The sequence below is a fragment of the Vespula vulgaris genome, chromosome 8 (genome assembly GCF_905475345.1).
Source record: "Vespula vulgaris chromosome 8, iyVesVulg1.1, whole genome shotgun sequence".
Lineage (NCBI taxonomy): Eukaryota > Metazoa > Arthropoda > Insecta > Hymenoptera > Vespidae > Vespula > Vespula vulgaris.
The window spans coordinates 6974610-6990671 of record NC_066593.1 but is presented as its reverse complement, the minus strand read 5'-3'; the positions used below and the strand labels follow the sequence as shown (position 1 = coordinate 6990671).

Genomic DNA, 16062 nt, shown 5'->3' with positions numbered 1-16062 from the left:
ACTATCGTACTATCCCAATCTCAACACCGCAAACTATTTCGGATATTTAGAGGAACGTTAATATTCTCGATTAACTAATTGTAAGACCCTTTCGAAAATGAAGTACAGTTAGGTAAAATTCTAATCTAGTAACGGAAATATATCCTTTACATTCACACGCACACACACAGATATGAATATAAATATATCTATGTAAAAAAGTACGAGATTTTACTTATTTACTTATCATATACGTGCAAGATAAATACAAAATGAAAAGAAGATTCGAGGAAAACAATAAAGATACCTTAGCCAATATTTCTTCCTTGTCGGGTCCAAGAGAGCGATCGGGCTTTGGTATAGGTAAACTTCGATAATCCTCGATAGTATACGGTTTATAAGTAGGCTTTTCGGCCAATCTGCTTTCGGAGACACTGCTTTTGAAAGGCGTTTCTATTCTAGGAAAATTATCCGAACTCTTTGCTGAATCCGTGGAGATGCGAAGAGAACGCACGGTCTCGCAGGATCTGGTAGTTCGAGGCAATCGCGTCGCGGAACGCTCGATGAGACGCTGGTAGAAACTGAGTTCGCTTTGATCGTCCCTTGAGAAGCCAGAAAAGGAGATACGGCCACCTCCTCCTTCCTCCATATCGAGTTCCTCGCTGTCTCCGTAAATCGACAGGCTCAATCCCTCCGGAGATCGAATAGTGTGTCTGTAACGCGGCAGACCTGAAATCGAGAAAAACACTGAGAGACTTCGTTCTACCTGTCCTCCTCGTCGTTTTTAGATCGACATGTGTAACGCTTAAAATGTTTGAAAGATTACAAGGGTACGAAATCGTGTATAAAAAATGAAATCTGACATTCCCCAGGATAAACGAATATGAATATAAGAAATAATCGATTGAAACATCCTTCAACATATCCTTTTACATATTTCCAGTGAAAATCCGATAGAGAACCCTCCATTCTTCAAAATCTCGTCTCGATGCGATTTTGGCCACGCGTTTACTTAAAACTTACGGACATTTGTCTCATCCGAATTAGTTCCGCACGCCTAACTCAATGCCTTTGGACTATATCGAGCCTCCAAAGTACTCCTACCTCCATACTTAATGGCGCCATTTCTCTTCATGAAATATTATCGTGTACGTATCCGCGTGCTCATAATATTAAGAAGAGATTACAACAGGAAAGAAAAAGAGGATGGGATCTATTTCGAAGCGACGAGATTACCCTCTTTCTTCTCTCTCTCTCTCTCTCTCTCTCTCTCTCTCTTCCCCTTTCCCTTTCCTTCAGCCCTTTTTACAAACTTTACGATCAAGAAAGACGACGTCTAATCAAGAACAAAGAATACACTTTTTCCGACAAAACGGTTTCTTTATCCCTTCCCACTTGTTCCGTTGGAGCTTTCTGTACGAGGCCAAGACTTTACGTTCGTAAAGGGAACGAACAAACTATAACCGTTACGGAGCTAAAATAAATGTAAGTGGATTCTCTCTGGGAAAACAACTAAATCAGAATTTTATTATGTAGAAAAGGCGTGTGCCAGAATAGCTCGTGGTAAATTCAAATGAAAAGGACCGAATATAATTCTATATGTTACGGTAAATTTAACTGCTTTATCTAAGTCCTATCGTATACCACGAAAATATATATATATAAATAAAACAAAATAAAATTGAAAATATAATTATTCAACGTAACGAAAATATTCTTAAGTATTTCTTATTAAACTATAAACTAAAAAAACTAACTCAATCTACGGCGATACGCTTCCAGGTAAGATACTTCTGGCTTTTTAAAGGTCTGCGCATTTGACGTTGGGATCACGTTGGCTAACTTTCTGTCAACTTTCACGGTCATCTCGGTGGTAGCTTCCTCGTCGACATGAAAACTGCATTTCGTAGGAGAAGGTACAATCTTTTTGAGGAAAACCCTTTCTACAGGTTTTCGTGAGAAACGTTCATCCTCCTTTTTCTTTTCCCTTCCATTCGCGTTCTTCTTTCTTCCTTCGCCACGATTTGCGCACTCGTGCTTCTCCCTTTTCACTTCTGCCTCTTCTATTTCTTTCTTTTTCATCGTCGTCGTCGTCGTCGTAGTCGTAGTCGTCGTAGTCGTCGTCGTCGTCGTCGTCGAGAATTCTAGCCGTCGAGACGCTTTCGCAAGTTCTCCTCTCGCAATTATCGCATTCCTACTGCCAAGAGTGTTCGGTTTCCTGTCGCGAATACAGTTCTGCACGGTTTCATTAGATCCTTCACCGTCTGAAAATATTTTTTTCCTTTTCTTTTCCCTTTCCTTGTCTTTTCTTAATAAAAAAAAAAAAAAAAATCTTTCCTTTTGTTCAATCAAAAAACTTCCTTTTGCTTTATCAACGACGTCACTTATTACATACCTACCTTCTCTTCTTTTTCAATTGATTTTAACGACAAGAACATGATATCGTTCAAGCTTGAACAAAGCTTAAACCTTTTTATGCATATTAACGTACGTAAAAATGCAAAGCATTAAATTGGAATTCTTTTTACTATTAAAGCGAAAACTAATGTTTCATCAAAAATAAGAAAAAGAAGATAATTCTTACTATTTATAGAAGCTGATAGCGATGAAACATGTTTTAAATAAAAAGAAGGACGATTTTGTAATTTTGTCTCTTTTTGCTTGAGGTTAATTACAATATTATTTCCGTCTGAAGTATTATCAATCTTTATATTACGATTTATGTTCTCCAAAGAATCAGCGGAATATATTGACATCTTAAGAACAATTTCTTTTCATTATTCATAATTTTACAACTATAAAATAATGAATCAATTAAGAAATATAAGAGATGTTTTCTCTATCAAAATCGATACTAAATAGATACGTACCTCATAGATACTATATACTTAATGTTTACGTATATAATAATTCAATATGTTTCGTTTTATTTAACACACATGTACCAATACCATTTTAACTTTAAAAACTTTTACAGTCGGATGTTTTACAGTTAAGTAATAAATAACTATTGGTAACTACCTTAACTTTATATATATATGTATAGTTAATATAATATAGAAAGTACATACTATTGATACTTTAAATTAAGTTTTGAAACTGGAAAATTTCTATAAATTCCTCTCAATACAATTCCTCCTATCTTTAAAATAGCTATTATACTATCTAAATATTTTTATTTAATTTCGATCAAATGTTTCGAGTTTCTATAAACATGTATTATCAATTAAGTGAACATTGTTAATAATATATATAAAACGATATTTTTATTAGTTATTTTATTTCCAATCGTTCGAAAAACGATGAAGTTGGTAGTACTGATTTTCAACTGATAGTGTAACACGTGAACTTGTTCTATTTATGAATGACATTTGTACACAAATAGTTATTTTGTGTTTAATAAAGTAGTTTTGATCAATCGTACACTTTTATTGACAATTTAAATAACTATTAAATATGAGTAAGACTAATAAAAAGCAGAAGAAAGCTGCTGCTCTGGTAAGATATGTAGAAGTTATAACCTAGAGGTTATAATTTCATTATAACATTTAAAACAAATTGTTTATTACTTAAAAATATTACCGTCAATACATTTTATTGCAGAAAGAAAAGAGAAAGAAAACTATGATGTATAAAACTAATTTAACGACTATTAAAAAGAAAACTAAGACAAACGAAATCAACAATTTAAAAAAAAATAATGACATACCCGATCATATAAAGAATACAAATGGCATTAGCTCTAATAACATAAAACAATTGACAAAAATAAAAAATGAAGCAATAAACAGTAATAAATCTAAAAAAAAGAAAATGAGAAGGAATAAAATAAAATTGGAACAAGCTAATGGCAAGGATAAACAGAATAAAGAAAGTGTTAAAAATAGATCAATGTCTCAACACAGTCAGACAAAACAATTAAATGCAAAAAGTACAATAAAGAAAAAAAATGATGATTCTATGAACAAAATTCTGAAGCTAAAGAAAATTACAGAGAAAAGAGTTAAACATACAAAAGATGATAACTTTATTTCTATTGATAAAACAAAATCATTTAATGATAAAAACAATAGTAAAGCTAAAAAATATCCTAAAAATGTTCAACTTTTAAGAGAAATGCTGGCTACGAAAGAAAAATCTGAAGTAAAGCAAAAAAAAATTAAGGAAATATTACCATTAAGGGAAAGAATGATGATGAAATTAAAAGCATCAAGATTTAGATATTTGAATGAAACTTTGTATAATAATACTAGTATACAATCTAAAAAGTATTTTAAAGAAGATCCTGATTCTTTTATAGCCTATCATGATGGATATAAACAGCAGGTTGCTCAGTGGCCCTTAAATCCTTTAGATGTGATAATAGCATCTATTAAAAATATGTCAGTTTATTTTTTTATTTTATCTATAAGATTATCATCAATAAAGAGAGAAAAAGAGAATATGAATTTTATTTACATCAAAAATATATTAAAATATATTTAATTACAGGCCTAATGATTATATAATAGCTGATTTTGGATGCGGAGAAGCAATGCTTGCAGCATCGATTCAACAAAAAACACATTCATTCGATTTAATTTCTGTAAATGAAAGAGTAGAAGCATGTGACATGTCCCATACACCACTCTTAACAAACAGTGTACACATTGTTGTGTTCTGTTTATCTTTAATGGGAACAAATCTTGGTGATTATATATTAGAAGCAAATAGAGTTCTTAAAAAGGAGTAAGTAACATTAATAAAATATTATAACTTATATAATACAATTACATATTATGTGTTATTTCTATTTCAGTGGTATTTTGAAAATTGCTGAAATCGAAAGTCGATTTGAGCATATAGAAAACTTTATTAAACTTTTAAATGATTATGGTTTTGTGAATACATGGAAAGATTTATCTCAAAATTTATTTTACTTTTTGGATTTTAAAAAAGTAAAAGATATTACTACTAATAGAAATAAACTGCCAACGATTACTTTAAAGTCGTGTTTATACAAAAAGAGATGAATAAATGAAGTATAATAATATGTAAATATTTTTTTTTTAAGAAAACAATTAAAAAGTCTCCCTTTTATTTATTTTTTTATAACACAAATATTTTTAAAAAAGTCAAAATACTAGCAAGTAACAAAAACTTGTTCCATAAACTAATATTGCTCAATGTTTACTTTTCTTGAAGTAAAACATTTAACTTGATATGGATGATTAATGTACGTGCCGGCTTAAACAAAGTACTTATCTTACAGCACATTGTTCTATACGACACAATTTATAAATTAATATAACATGTAAATTATGTAAAAATATATAAAATTATTCGTCTTGGCACAATGAGCATATGTAAAAAATTATTATAACTATAGAATAATTCGTTGTAATAACAATTTACATATATACATATTATATTTAACAAAAATAGAAAAAAATATGATCTTAATAATTTGTATAAACATACATAATTTTTAATTTATAGAATGCACTTTAAAATATTTTTATATTACTCAGATCTATATCTTCCAAAATGTTTTCCACTTCGTCTTTTAAATTTTCTACTCTTTCTAAAACTAGAAGCTGTAGAGCAAAATAGATTAAATGTTACAACAAACAGTTGGTTATACAATATGCAAGATATTATTTAATTATAAACTTACGTTAGCAGCAGTAATAATTTGTATGGCAGTTCGTTTCGTAAGATACTGTATTTTTTCTTGCATTTCATATGGGTTTGCCTTAGCTATAGATTGCAAAGTTCTGTACCCAGCATTGTATAATTGATATGCTCTACCCTATTAAAATGAATGAAAACAAGTTCTAATTTTGATAATTAACAATAATTGAAACAACATACCATTTTCACTGTTGGAAGTTCCAACAATATTTCCAATTCTGAAGGACAACAATAAGACAACTTTTTACTAAAAGTATTTAATAAATCTCGAAATGCCCAAAATTCATCAAACTCCTATAAACAAAATTAAGAATTATCATATTTATTTAATTAAACGTATAATGAAGTTAATTAAAAATTTACCTGACAAAATCTAACAACAGAAAAAGAAAAAGACGATACTGTGTTCAATAAATTTTGTATAATTCCTTTGTTTACTTGATATTTTTCAGCTACAGAATGAATTGTATGATGATTCCATAATTCATAAATCATTAAAGTCACATAAAATCTCTGAAGTACTTTAAGATTTACATTCTGTGTTTCAAAATATAATTATTAAAATATTATTTTATAGTAAAAAATAAAATATAATTGTACTTTTATATAATTAAATTATCATACGTTTGATATTATTCCACAATGTAATTTACTTATTACAGATTCGTTTATTCCTATAAGTCTTACAATTTCCATTTGAACTTCTGATAATCTTATTATCTACAAACAAAATTTTATTTTTCATTTAGAAAAAATAAACATTTATAATGTTGTATACAATAAACTATCTTATTTACTTACTGCATCATAATACACAGATCCTATTGGTTGTATTTGATTTATCATATTATAAGGAGTCATCAAATATAGAAGATGAAGATAATCAGTTAAAATTAAATGTTTTTGTGCTATTTTTAGATCTTCATATAATTCATATGCAGATTGCAAATCTATACCAGCTTCAATATAATTTTATCCAATATTAAATAAAAAATCTTTAAAATCAGTATCATAAAATTGACAACAAATAATGACTAAAAATAAATAACAAATATTTTATAAATTGCACCTTTTATAGCAGCACGTCCTAAATCACAAAGCTCTAATTTAGTTTTAGATGTGAGGGCTATTATTTGCTTTTTATTTGCCACTTCAGACTCTTCTATACATATGGTTTCTTGAGATGGAATAGTAATACTTATGGATTTAATAACATTACATTTATCCATTCTATGAATTTTTAAAACACCATTTTTAAATAGAACACGTATTGTTTCGTCCATAATTTGTTTAATATTAACATTCAGACGTTTTTGTTGAACACTAAGTAAACTCTTTGCAATTAAAGCATATAATTCAAATCGAGTTGTTGCAATAGATAATAATATAGCACTTAGTATAAGATTATTTATTCCTCTATCTTTTTCTATATGTAAAGTGCTTAATGAATCATCCATTTTTGACATTAAAAGTTCCTTGACCTGTATGATACAGAATATACCTCTATTAAATATATAAGATACAATATATAATTACAATATACTACCTGTGGAAGTTCATGATTCCTACAAATAAGTATACTTTCTCCAATATTCCCTAACCCAGCACGACCAGCTCTTCCTATCATTTGTTTATATTTACTAATACTTAAAAATTGATTACCAACATATGGACTTCTCAATATGACCTTTCAATTCATATTAAAATGAATTAAAAAAATACAATTATTGTTTAGATATCTTTTTTAATTTAAACTACTTACTCTTCTTGCTGGTAAATTTATACCTGCTGCTAAAGTTGATGTACAACATATTACACAAAGAACTTGTTCTCTAAAAGCATCCTCTAATAATCTCCGTTCTTCAGATGTAAGACCAGAATGATGATAAGCTACACCAAATTTTATTGTTTGTTTCAGAATTGGACATAAACCTTCTTCTTTTATAAGTGCATTTAACAATTTTTCTTTTTCTGCCTTTTTATGCTTTTCCAAGGACCTAAAATAAAATATAACTTCATATAAATTACTTATACTTCAACATATTACACATCTTATTTAATTGATATATAATATACCTGAATAATACTTTGGTCATAAGTAAAGCAATATTTTCACAATTTTTCCGATTAGAACAAAATATAAGACATGAATCCTTTGGTACAATATCCATAACTAAACCACCAATTTTATCTGGATCTATCACAATAGCTTTTTTTGAATACTTCAAAAAACAAATATAATGATAATATAAACATTGAAAATAATACATAGTGAAAAAAAATAGATAAAATTATTTTTATTATCAAAAACTTACAGGATAATCTATCTTTTTCATATCTGTTAATAATTCTTCCTTATGTATATCAATTAACCACATATTATCTTGACATTTTACATACTCCTCTATTTTAATAGGTCGAAAGTTTCCAGTATATAACTCTGCATTTAAAAACTGGGCTACCTCTTCTAAATTTCCTATAGTTGCACTCATTCCAACTATGTGTATATCTTCTAAAAAGTCATAAATCAAAGCATATAAAAAAAAATTTTACAGAAACATTATTGTAAAATAGAAGTAATTGATTTAACCATTAATATACATAATTTTTGTAAGAAGACCTTCCAATGTAGCACCTCGACCACTACTTTCACCAAGTAAATGTAATTCATCAACTATCAAAAGGCCTATCTGCAATTAAAATGAAGATTATACAAACTTTTTATTTATAAATTTATTATATAAATTTACATTACTAGCACATTTCACTTACTTCATTCAGTCTTTTTAATTCTATTAGACTATTAATCAATCCTAATGCTTTCTCTATTGTACATATATAAATAGTATTCTTTTTACGTCGTTTTCTAGGTGGATAATGACCTTTTGCAGCAGCATATTCTTCCACCAGAAAACCTAATTCTATAGCAAATGGTGTCATTGCTTGGATCTATATATTATAAAATTGTAAATATATTTTTTAATGAAAAATGTTCATGAAATTAAATTTTTTTTAATATATAAGATTATATACCTTTTCTTGTACTATTGCAACAAATGGAAGAATGAAAATTACATTTTTTCTATTGCATACAATTTCTTTAAGCATTAAAATTTCTGCTACTAAAGTTTTACCTCCACTAGTTGGAAGAGCATAAATTAAATTTTTCCTGTTTTTTACAGCATCTAATTGCAAACATTCATCCTGCCAACCTTACAAAAGTATATAATGGTAAAAATAAAATAAATATTTATTTATTTTATTATACTTACTATATAATGTATTAAAGCCTTTTATCTTATGAATTAATTGTTTTACTGCAACCGGAAGTCCATAAAAAGAATGAACATTATCAGTTTTTTTATGAAATTTTATGGTTTCTTTCATAGATTTTTCATTACCAAAGCATATTTTTTTTGTTATATTAATATCATCAATAATTGATTTCTTATCCTCTGAAATATTTAAAATTGATTATATATATTCTATACTATTATATAAATTTGTTTCACTGTTTGTTTAACCTTTACTAAGGTTAAATTATATATTTATATAATTAGATTATTTAAATAAATGTATATACCTAACTTAGTTTCTTCCTTAGAAGTATCAATATCAAATATATCACTTGAACTTGTATCATCTATTTTATCATCAACATTATAAAATTCATTAAATGTCATGTCCAATAAACTGCTTTGTTTCCATAAATTCTCATCTTCCAAAGATTTATCTAAAGATTTAATTAAATCAGTTGTTTTCATCGTCTTAATTTCTTGTTCAAATGGCTGTTTTCTACATATTTGTAACAAATTAGAAGTTGACTGTGTTTTAAAAGCACTTTCTGTTTCTTCATCTTCAGTGGAGTTTAGATCTTGAATTTCATCACAAACTTTATCTTCAATGTTTGTTAACAATGTATCATCTAATGAAAGCATAGAAGTAATAGGATTTACAGATTCAGGTGATACTCCTACATTTGCTTCTATTAATGTATTACTAGACCAATTATCATCATCAAATATATTCAAATCAAAATATGAATTCAGATTATTAGACATACTTTTGTCTACAATCTCATCAAACAATTTTACATTACATAAAATCTTGTAAAATCATTTGTATATAAAAGTACAAATAATACATTTATATTATAAATATGTAATTTTTAATTAAATAGGCACACACTTTGATACACAATAATAGCAAGCAACAGAATGTTCGAATCCGCCAATGAAAGTGCTGAAGTTGGCTACAGTTTATGTTTATATTATCATTAAATTAGTAAATCTACAGGTAAACTGATGATATTAGAATCGATTGGAAGTAACTGCATTTGTCCAAAGTACAATCGTCTTACAACAGATGACTCCACTTTTTATTTCCAAATATCAATTACTCACAAAGAATAATAAATTTCAATCTTTGGAACATTGATTTAAAAAAACGTAACTATTCATTTTTCATACGAAAACAGTAATATTGTCGACGAATATTGATTTTATAAACGACAAAATTAAGATGAATCAATGACGCGGCTTATATTACATTTTATATTATGGACTGACATTTACATCGTCATCATTCTTTTTTACTGTCTAATATATATATGCGTTATCTTAACATGAGACAATACGCACATATATACATACATACATTCAACAAAATAATTGTTTTTGATGGTGCACACAGCGCCTTCTTCTTGCGATAGATGATTCGTTAAGAATCGGTAGAAGCTTCGTATCGTCGTCACAACAGCGCAACTGCTAAAGTTGTACGTCACTTGTTCGTGATATCAATTAATTTTCAACGTATTTACGTTAAATAAAAAGCCACAGTTATTCGGATTTTAGACAAAGTCTTTGGAAGTAATCAAGTGTCTATAAACGTGTAGTGGTATAAAATGAAGGAGACGTTAATCGCGCTTTGCGCGATTTTAGCTGGTAAGTATCGTCCTTTGTTCTTTCGCGACGTAGTTATCTTACCACTTCCATATCGATTGTTTATATCATAATGTCAAGTAGATGACAAGAACATTTTGTAATTCTTTGTTCTATTCTTGTTTTATTTTATTATACTTAACATTTAAATTAAACTGTACACGATTACATTTAGAAGAGTAGTCATGATAATGACCCTTAAAAAATTAGTCGCGGATCTTGAATTTTTATTACTTAGAAGAAAGGAACATTTATTGAGCAGACAAGGAAGATGACTCAAGCATTAATAATGTGCTTCTGAAAGCATTAATCATACTTTGAATATGTAGAATTTGTAACTGCTTGAATATTATAAAGTTACAAGTATGTATAAAGATTATTTGTTTTATCTTTGTTTTGTAGTATCCACAGCTAAAACAATTATTACAGCAGAAAGTACGCCTTATCTTTTGGGAGCTGAAGAATGTACATGGGGTCCATCTTATTGGTGTCATAATATAACGTACGTTTAGTAATATATATGTTTAATCAAATATAAAAATAAGTATTATCTATAAATACTATACTATAGAAAAAAAGGTTTGTTGAGCTTTGTTTCAATGGTATTTAGAATAAATATGTTGTTTGTTATTTTAAGAAAGTTTCTTTAGAGATTTATATGTTCATCTATTAATAAATTTATCTATATTTAGAATATTACCTATATCAATACTTTATCATAAAATAATCGAATTCTTTCTTTTTTAAATAATAGAACTTCTGCACATTGCCATGCTACTCATCACTGTATTAAAAAGGTTTGGGAGAATATGGAAGTTCCAGAAGATAATGATACAGTTTGTGGAGTATGTAAAGATATGGTGCAACAGGCAAGAGACCAACTGGAAAGTAATCAGACTCAACAAGATTTGAAAGCAGTCTTTGAAGGCAGCTGCAAGTTAATCCATATTAATCCAATAGTAGAAGAATGCATAAAACTTGTCGATCAATTCATTCCTGAACTTGTGGAAACTTTGGCTTCTCAAATGAACCCATCTGTAGTATGTTCAGTAGCAGGTCTTTGTAATTCAGCACATATTGATATGTTACTGAATAACTTTCAAGAACAAACGTCAGAGGTAAGATTATCATTCTTTTTTTTTTATAATGTAAGCTTATTTATATTTATAGCTTTGAAAAAATAACCTATTGACATATATAAGTACATATATATGATATGACTCTTAAATGTTTGTGAATATTATAAGATTAGATATTGCTAAACATAGATAGAAGAGTCTAGCATAAATAAGGAGTGAGCCAAGTTTTTTGTTTTCGATATAATAAAATATTCTTGTTAAAATGTGAGTATATTATTTTTCATGAAATTATATTTTTAGAACAAGAAAATAAAATCTATTTCATTGGAGAAAGATGAACTTGAACCTGATGAATGTTCCAAATGTTTTACAATTGCGACACACATGGAATATAATTTAAAAGATATGTCAAAGGATACAATGTTGCAACAGATGCTCGTTATTTGTGGAGATTTTAGCTCATTTTCAGATGCCTGTTCATCCATAATCTTAACATACTTTGATACAATTTACTCTCATCTTCAAGACAACTTCAATCCACAGAATATTTGTCATTTGTCTGGCCAGTGTAGTGATAAGTTCCACAAACATGAAGATGGAACTGTAAAGGTATATGTAATAAATATTATATAATAATAAAATATATATACACATACGCGCGCACATTAAATTTATCACATACATTAAATTACAGCCTATGAATGTAGAAATAAGGCCACTTTCCAGTGTTGGTATGGTTGAAGTTGATGATGATCTTCCATGCAAATTATGCGAACAGCTTGTAGGTCACTTAAAAGATTTGTTAGTAGCAAACACCACAGAAGCTGAATTTCATTTAGTGCTTCAAGGTCTTTGTAAGCAAACAAAATCTTTTGCTACTGAGGTATATATTCTGTCTTTATTAACTAATTTTTCTATTTAATTTTTTAAGATAATTACAAAATTTTATCATGTATTTATATAGTGCAAGGCAATTGTTGATGAATATTACCCAGAAATATACACATATCTCACAACAAAGTTAAATGGCAATGTTGTATGTCAAATGTCTGGAATTTGCCCTAGCCCAGGGAAAAGAATAACTGTATGTAATAGTTATCTAAAGCATAGTTTAAAATTAGCAAATATAATCATTACGTTAACTATATTTTTACTTTACTTCACTATACAGGGTCCAATTGCACCTCTGATTCCGACAAAAGCTGCAGAAATTGGTGTACGTATTTTAAATAAGAAAATTGATACGAAAAATAATAACACAGAAGTAGAAGAAATGCAATTACCAATAGAAAAATATGGTATTTCTTTCAATGGTCCAAAAATATCACAAACAGGTGCTGAAAGCAAAGAAGGATGTGCATTATGTGAATATGTGCTGCATTATATACAAATCGCTATTACGGACCCTACTAACGAGGTATCAATCATTTAATTAAGCTTTATGACAGAATTTTAATAATAGCTTTATAATATAATTTAATTATAATAGTTAATTATTATTTGGATTTGTTTTCAAGGAAAAAGTAAAACAAATCATTGGAAAAATGTGTAAGAAATTACCAAACAGTATAGAAAATGAATGTGGACAATTTATTGACACTTATGGAGATGCAGTTGTAGCTCTTTTAGCTCAAGAAATCGATCCATCTCAGGTGAATATATAATTTATTTAACGGTATTAAATGTTTATGTAATTTTTTAACAAAGAAAGAACATTGCATTATATCGCAAGATTTTATTTAGGTATGTCCAATGATACATGTATGCCCATCAGAAGAACTGATAGAAGTTTGGAATAAAGCTCCTAAAGGTTATATAATCGAAACACATGATAAACCAAGTTGCCCATTATGTTTACTTGCTTTAACACAAATCTATGATGCTATTAAAGACAACAAAACAGAAGTAATTGAATTAAATCATTAAATCAAATCATTTGTTTAGATTTTGTTTTTTACATGTTTTTTTATGTTATGTTCAGGTTAAAATAAAAGATGAGCTTGATAAATTATGCAATCATTTGCCAAACACTTTGATTGATCAATGTGCAGACTTTGTGAAAGAGTATAGTAAGGAATTAATAGAAATGTTACTTGCTGATCTTACACCAAAAGAAATTTGTGTTTATATCAAGTTATGTAATCCAGAAGAAAATCCAGGACCAAGAAACTTTTTCTTAACTAATAAAGATGGTGAAATAAGTAAGTCTAATTAATAATTAATAATAATTAGACAAATATATAATGTACATAATATTTTCTTTTTTCTATAATTTAGTGACTAATGAGATACCTGACTTTTTGCCATTACAACCGAATATTCAAAATAAATTAAATGATAGCTCGTCTTGCGTTATGTGCGAATTTGTGATGCAATATGTTGATAAAGCAATGAGCAAGAAAAAAACTAGAGATGAAATCGAACATATCGTTTATGGTATTTGCAATCATCTTCCAAAGACAATTTCTAAGGAATGTAATAAATTCGTTAGCCAATATGCCGATGCTGTAATACAAATTCTTTCGGAGGATGTTACGCCGAAAGAAGTTTGTACGATGATCGGTTTTTGTACGATTGATACGAGAAGGATAAGAGGTATGCGTGTTTATGTTTTTTTGTTCTGATGATATCTTAATAAGCTTGATTTTATATATATATATATATATATATATATATATATATATATATATATGTATGTATGTATATATATATATATAATATATTTGTTTACAATCTTAATAGAATCTATGGAGGAATGCGCTTTATGCCAACTAGTTATATCGACACTCGATAAACTTTTGGATAATCCTAATGTAGATAGTGATATCGAAGAAGTCGTATCGAAGATTTGCAAGTATATGCCAGCAAATAAACAAAATAAAGTAAATTAAATTAATATAATAGATCACCGCGCATATGGGAATAATACAATTATGCATAAGCGTTTTATATTTTATATTTTAGTGCGTTATGATGATGGAAATATACGAACAAAGTATAATAAATATAATTAAATCGCATGGCGACGTTAAAAAGATATGTAGTAAAATTGCATTGTGCTCGGAGAATGATTATCTCGCTATGATGTTAACACCTGCACGTATCAGACAATCCTATTTGGTAGACAAACAATGTATATGGGGCCAGAGTTATTGGTGTCTGAATTACGAAAATGCCGTCAAATGCAAGGTTTGTGTGAATTTCTTTTCTTTTATACATATATATATATATATATATATATATATATATATATACACACAAAATAAGTAAATCTTTTAATAAATATTACTATTCATTTGACTTTATTTTGTTCTATTAAGGCTGTTGAGCACTGTATGAAGAAGGTATGGAAAAAAGATTCCACATTTGAATTAAAACAATCTATGATTCAAATGTCCCCTGGAAATTAAATCCACATAAGCAGCAATACATCTTGGTGTTTCTTTAGATAAGAAGCCACTTATTGTAATAATATATAAATGATGTATGTTCGTGGCAATTTATCTTAAAAAAAAAAAATAATAAATACATAAAAATGAGTCGATTGTCAAGAACAGAGCGAATGAAAAGATCTTCCAAGATTATTATTCGCAGCTAAAAATTGTTTATATAGTTTTTCGTGAATGTAAGAAGATAAGTATAGATACATCGCTATTAATATTGCTGCAAATAAATTGCTTTGGCTTTTATAAAATTTAATTCTTTACTTGTAATAATAATTATTATAAGTAAAAAAATTCAACATCACATTTCTTGATAATTCTTTGAAAATGAGATTAAATAAACATATTTTATTTACGCGAAGTTATGCGATTTATTCCGAAATTAATATTTGCTCTAGTTTAAAATTCATTGTGATAATTATATTTCAAAATAAAACTTTTGTCTCGATACTTAAATAATATCGATGATTAATAATAATTATAATCTAATATGTTAAGTTTCAATATTTTGTAAAATATATAATCTATAATCATGAATATTATACATCAATATGTAATTTTATTAACAATATAAAAAGTAATATGTCCTTTCTGCTTTAAAAATTGTTTAGTAATGGTAATATTGACATTATCTTAAGTTATCATAATTTAAATTTTATTATTGTCTTCTTATCAATAGCATGTAGATACATGGAGAAAATCACATTATATATGCCACCTTAAATTATCACTTTTAAATGGAAATAGTCAGAAGTTTCAAAAAATTAAAAAGCTTAGACATTTTACTAATTATTATTATTAATGTTCTTTCTTCAATATTAATAGTATATACACAATATAAAATACGTATAAAATATAGCTTTATCTTAAATATACATTATCTTTGATAAAACGTTTCGAGAGATTAACATCTTAAACTGCAAAAAAAATGGTGACAAACAGCAAGTC

At 27.8% G+C, this 16062-nt stretch overlaps 4 protein-coding genes across 10 annotated transcripts in view; 2 read left to right on the top strand and 2 right to left on the bottom strand.

The window, feature by feature from the left end:
* Positions 1-2981, bottom strand: part of LOC127065739 (beta-1,4-glucuronyltransferase 1) — a 33671-nt gene extending 30690 nt beyond the window's left edge. For 4 of the 6 annotated variants that reach the window (XR_007782177.1, XR_007782174.1, XR_007782178.1 and 1 more), the window contains exons 1-3: positions 2564-2840; positions 1737-2243; positions 287-708 (exon numbers count right to left, since the gene is read on the bottom strand). The gene's annotated coding sequence lies outside the window, so the exon portion shown is untranslated. The other 2 variants (XR_007782175.1, XR_007782179.1) reach the window with 2 other exon arrangements.
* Positions 2982-3313: 332 nt separating this feature from the next.
* Positions 3314-8601, top strand: LOC127065742 (uncharacterized). 2 transcript variants are annotated; one of them, XM_050998534.1, is made up of 4 exons: positions 3314-3477; positions 3583-4361; positions 4471-4707; positions 8523-8601. In XM_050998534.1, the coding sequence occupies exons 1-4, from the start codon at positions 3436-3438 to the stop codon at positions 8569-8571; spliced, it is 1107 nt and encodes a 368-aa protein (XP_050854491.1). In that variant the 5' UTR covers positions 3314-3435; the 3' UTR covers positions 8572-8601. The 2 variants fall into 2 exon arrangements, with proteins under 2 accessions (XP_050854491.1, XP_050854490.1); XM_050998533.1 differs by lacking the exon at positions 8523-8601 and adding an exon at positions 4778-5011.
* Positions 4413-10221, bottom strand: LOC127065735 (helicase POLQ-like). Its single transcript, XM_050998523.1, has 16 exons — positions 9236-10221; positions 8925-9107; positions 8686-8864; positions 8425-8601; positions 8243-8342; positions 7968-8164; positions 7729-7874; positions 7415-7649; positions 7199-7339; positions 6722-7133; positions 6454-6611; positions 6277-6372; positions 6016-6189; positions 5833-5946; positions 5636-5770; positions 4413-5555 (listed from the first exon to the last, which is right to left on the bottom strand). The coding sequence occupies exons 1-16, from the start codon at positions 9711-9713 to the stop codon at positions 5466-5468; spliced, it is 3015 nt and encodes a 1004-aa protein (XP_050854480.1). The 5' UTR covers positions 9714-10221; the 3' UTR covers positions 4413-5465.
* A 184-nt stretch (positions 10222-10405) lies between these two features.
* LOC127065736 (prosaposin) lies at positions 10406-15210 on the top strand. Its single transcript, XM_050998524.1, has 14 exons — positions 10406-10595; positions 10995-11094; positions 11347-11710; positions 11972-12280; positions 12366-12554; positions 12636-12755; positions 12843-13088; positions 13189-13323; positions 13415-13576; positions 13653-13872; positions 13949-14266; positions 14414-14553; positions 14636-14860; positions 14992-15210. The coding sequence occupies exons 1-14, from the start codon at positions 10556-10558 to the stop codon at positions 15079-15081; spliced, it is 2658 nt and encodes an 885-aa protein (XP_050854481.1). The 5' UTR covers positions 10406-10555; the 3' UTR covers positions 15082-15210.
* Positions 15211-16062: the final 852 nt, after the last annotated feature.

Coding starts and splice junctions, on each gene's coding strand:
- LOC127065742 (XM_050998533.1), top strand. CDS start 3,436: ATGAGTAAGACTAATAAAAAGCAGAAGAAAGCTGCTGCTCTG. Junction 3,478..3,582: donor AGAAGAAAGCTGCTGCTCTG/GTAAGATATGTA, acceptor ATTTTATTGCAG/AAAGAAAAGAGAAAGAAAAC. Junction 4,708..4,777: donor AATAGAGTTCTTAAAAAGGA/GTAAGTAACATT, acceptor TTTCTATTTCAG/TGGTATTTTGAAAATTGCTG.
- LOC127065736 (XM_050998524.1), top strand. CDS start 10,556: ATGAAGGAGACGTTAATCGCGCTTTGCGCGATTTTAGCTG. Junction 10,596..10,994: donor GCTTTGCGCGATTTTAGCTG/GTAAGTATCGTC, acceptor TTTGTTTTGTAG/TATCCACAGCTAAAACAATT. Junction 14,267..14,413: donor TGATACGAGAAGGATAAGAG/GTATGCGTGTTT, acceptor CAATCTTAATAG/AATCTATGGAGGAATGCGCT.
- LOC127065735 (XM_050998523.1), bottom strand. CDS start 9,713: ATGTCTAATAATCTGAATTCATATTTTGATTTGAATATATTTGATGAT. Junction 9,108..9,235: donor TAAGGAAGAAACTAAGTTAG/GTATATACATTT, acceptor TAAATATTTCAG/AGGATAAGAAATCAATTATT. Junction 6,373..6,453: donor GATCTGTGTATTATGATGCA/GTAAGTAAATAA, acceptor TTTTGTTTGTAG/ATAATAAGATTATCAGAAGT.